We start from the raw sequence: 2,586 nt of genomic DNA, 5'->3' as shown, positions 1-2,586 counted from the left end.
TCATGGATGTGGATAAACTCTTCCTAAGAAAAGTGACAAGCCTCCATGATTTATCTTCAAAAATAGTGATGGATAGAGCTCCAAAATTTCAAAACATAGCTCTTCCTTCTATGCTTCACGAAATCATGAGGGACACCCACAATTCTTGGGATAAGAATCCTTTTCCTAATGAGCATGCATACAATGGAGTAGTCCACAAGATTACTCATAGTTCTCCATTTGAAGTTGTATGCGAACATAGTCCTCTTGCCCTTTTCAAGTTGTTACCACCTCCTAAAGGAATTATGCCTAAGGGAAAAGTAACTACTTTTGGAAATTTTAGAAAACATAAGAGGATTAGAGGACACATACAACCATCACAAGGGAGATATTGTGAGAAGTTTCCAAAAACAAAAGAAAAACAAAAATGGAAACTTCACACAATAAAATTTTCTCCAAATGCTCACACTAACTCCTTTGCTTTGTTTCAAGATTCCCATAGATTGACATTTGATCCGGGAGGACATACCTTGAGGAAGCAAGAGGCTGCTATCGGAGATCAAGTCTGCAAATATGAGGATAGATCTTCTCAAGAAGGAGGAGATGATGGACACCATCCAGCCACAACCATCCCCCTAAGAAGCAAAAGCATTGGATTTGAGGACAAATCCTTTTCAAGAGGGAGGGGATGATGGAAGAGGGCCAAGCACAACCTTCCATGAAAGGAAAGAGCAGAGTCAAGAGCGTCTGAGACCAAGCTAGGAGCGCTAAGACAAGCTAGGAGCGTCTAGGACAAGAAGACCAAGCTAGGAGCGTCTAGGACAAGCTAGGAGCGTCTAGGACAAGAAGACTTGGATCAAAGCTATGAATGGGAGAGTGGCATACTAGCACATATTCCGTGAAGGCCCATCAAGTGTAGTTTAGCTTTAATTGGGGTGTAAATAGCATAGCCATGTGGAAAAATGTTTATTTTTCTGCACATTAGAATTAAGGAGGAGTTAACCTTGATTAGCTAAAGGTTTCTAGAAGCCTTCACTAATCTAGGGACGGTTTTGTGAAGCCATGTGCACCCATGTGCTCCATGTGCCCATGTGCTTCACATTTCCATTTCATTTTGCTTACATTTCATTTGCACTTAGCTTAACATCTACGGCCTCCTTAGCCTATAAAAGGAGTTGCCTATCACTTGTATTTGCAAGATTAATGAGAGTAATGTTATGCTGCCCACATTGTGCCATACATTGCTTTTGCCTAGTTTCTAGGACCTAATCTTCATCTTCACCATCTATCAAAGGGCTGGCCGAACCTCCCTTCTTCCATACTCATCATGCACCTTCAAGATCACCACAACTCCTAGGAGGATCTTGCCCATTTCAATCCATAGCTTCCGCACCATTTTTCACAACATCCAAGAAGAGTTGCATGAGAATGCGATCAAGATACCCCATACTTCAACCCCTTTCACTTCGTTCCTTAGTCTCCTCCACCTTAATGATGAGTGAGAAAATCTAGAGCAAGAGTCTCCATATCTAAACCAGTTGGTTCTAGCCTTTTGACGGAGAAAAGATTCTAATTTTGAGTCAATCTCCCAAAGTCTCCTTACCAGTTCGATTCTAGACTGCCTCTCACTTTCCGAAACCTGACCATTGCAATCTTGATAGTTAAAGCTCTCGATATCCTGCAAAATAGACCTCTTAATAGAATTCAAGTTTCCAAAAACTTCCTTATTCCATGTTTTTAAATCAGCCTTCAGGAGTTTAAACTTTTCCTTTAGCCCTTTAATATCACTTCCTTGGTTCGCATATGATTTCCACCTTACCTCCACCATCCTATCAAAGCCTTGTTCCGAATGCCAGGCATCAATTGATCTAAAGGGTTTTGGACGCCAGTCTTTATCCAAACACTTTATCATCAGAGCACAATGATCAGAGACTTCTCTTCTTTGAACGTATTGCTTACACATAGGCCAACATTGCAGCCATTCTTCAGATACAAGGACACTATCAATTCTACTCTTTGTTGTTCCATTTGATATGAACCATGTAAACTTTTTCCCCACAATAGGCAGGTCCAAGATAAAGTTGGATTCAATGAACTCATTAAACCCCTTTATCTCACTAGTAAAATCACCCCTATCTTCCCCTTGCCTTTCAGTTCGACTTCTTATTGCATTAAAGTCCCCATAGAAACACCACAATTCCATTTGAGAGACTTCTTTACACTTAGACAAATCCTCCAAAAGTCGCTTTTTCTCTTTCAAGGAGCATGCTGCATACACATTTACCACACAACACCTTTTGGCAGATTTAACATGTTGGCCCACCGTAGCAATGTAACCCTTCCCCAATGAGTGACTTTCATAGTTGAAAGCATCTTTATGCCACATAGATAGTACTCCTCCGTTTCCATTAGTCCCTCCATTGTGAATCCACCCAATATTATTATCTCCCCATAGTGAAAAACATTTAGCGTCCGTTATTTCAACTATTTTTGTTTCTTGAATGCACACGAATTTCGCTTCCTCTATAGCTATACACCTCCTCAAGTACCTAGCTTTTGTTCCTCCCCCCAGTCCTCTTATATTTAAATTAAAAATCAGCATATAAA

General features: G+C 40.5%; 1 protein-coding gene across 1 annotated transcript; it reads right to left on the bottom strand.

The window, feature by feature from the left end:
- Positions 1 to 1,378: 1,378 nt before the first annotated feature.
- LOC137817848 (uncharacterized) lies at positions 1,379 to 2,365 on the bottom strand. The gene has a single exon (XM_068621074.1). The coding sequence runs from the start codon at positions 2,363 to 2,365 to the stop codon at positions 1,379 to 1,381; it is 987 nt and encodes a 328-aa protein (XP_068477175.1).
- Between the last annotated feature and the right edge of the window lie 221 nt (positions 2,366 to 2,586).

This window comes from Phaseolus vulgaris, chromosome 10, assembly GCF_000499845.2.
Source record: "Phaseolus vulgaris cultivar G19833 chromosome 10, P. vulgaris v2.0, whole genome shotgun sequence".
Lineage (NCBI taxonomy): Eukaryota > Viridiplantae > Streptophyta > Magnoliopsida > Fabales > Fabaceae > Phaseolus > Phaseolus vulgaris.
The sequence above is the reverse complement of the archived record's forward strand: the minus strand, read 5'-3'. Positions and strand labels throughout refer to the sequence as shown.

What these genes read in the sequence shown, in the direction of transcription:
- LOC137817848 (XM_068621074.1), bottom strand. Translation starts at nt 2,365, where the DNA reads ATGTGGCATAAAGATGCTTTCAACTATGAAAGTCACTCATTGGGGAAG.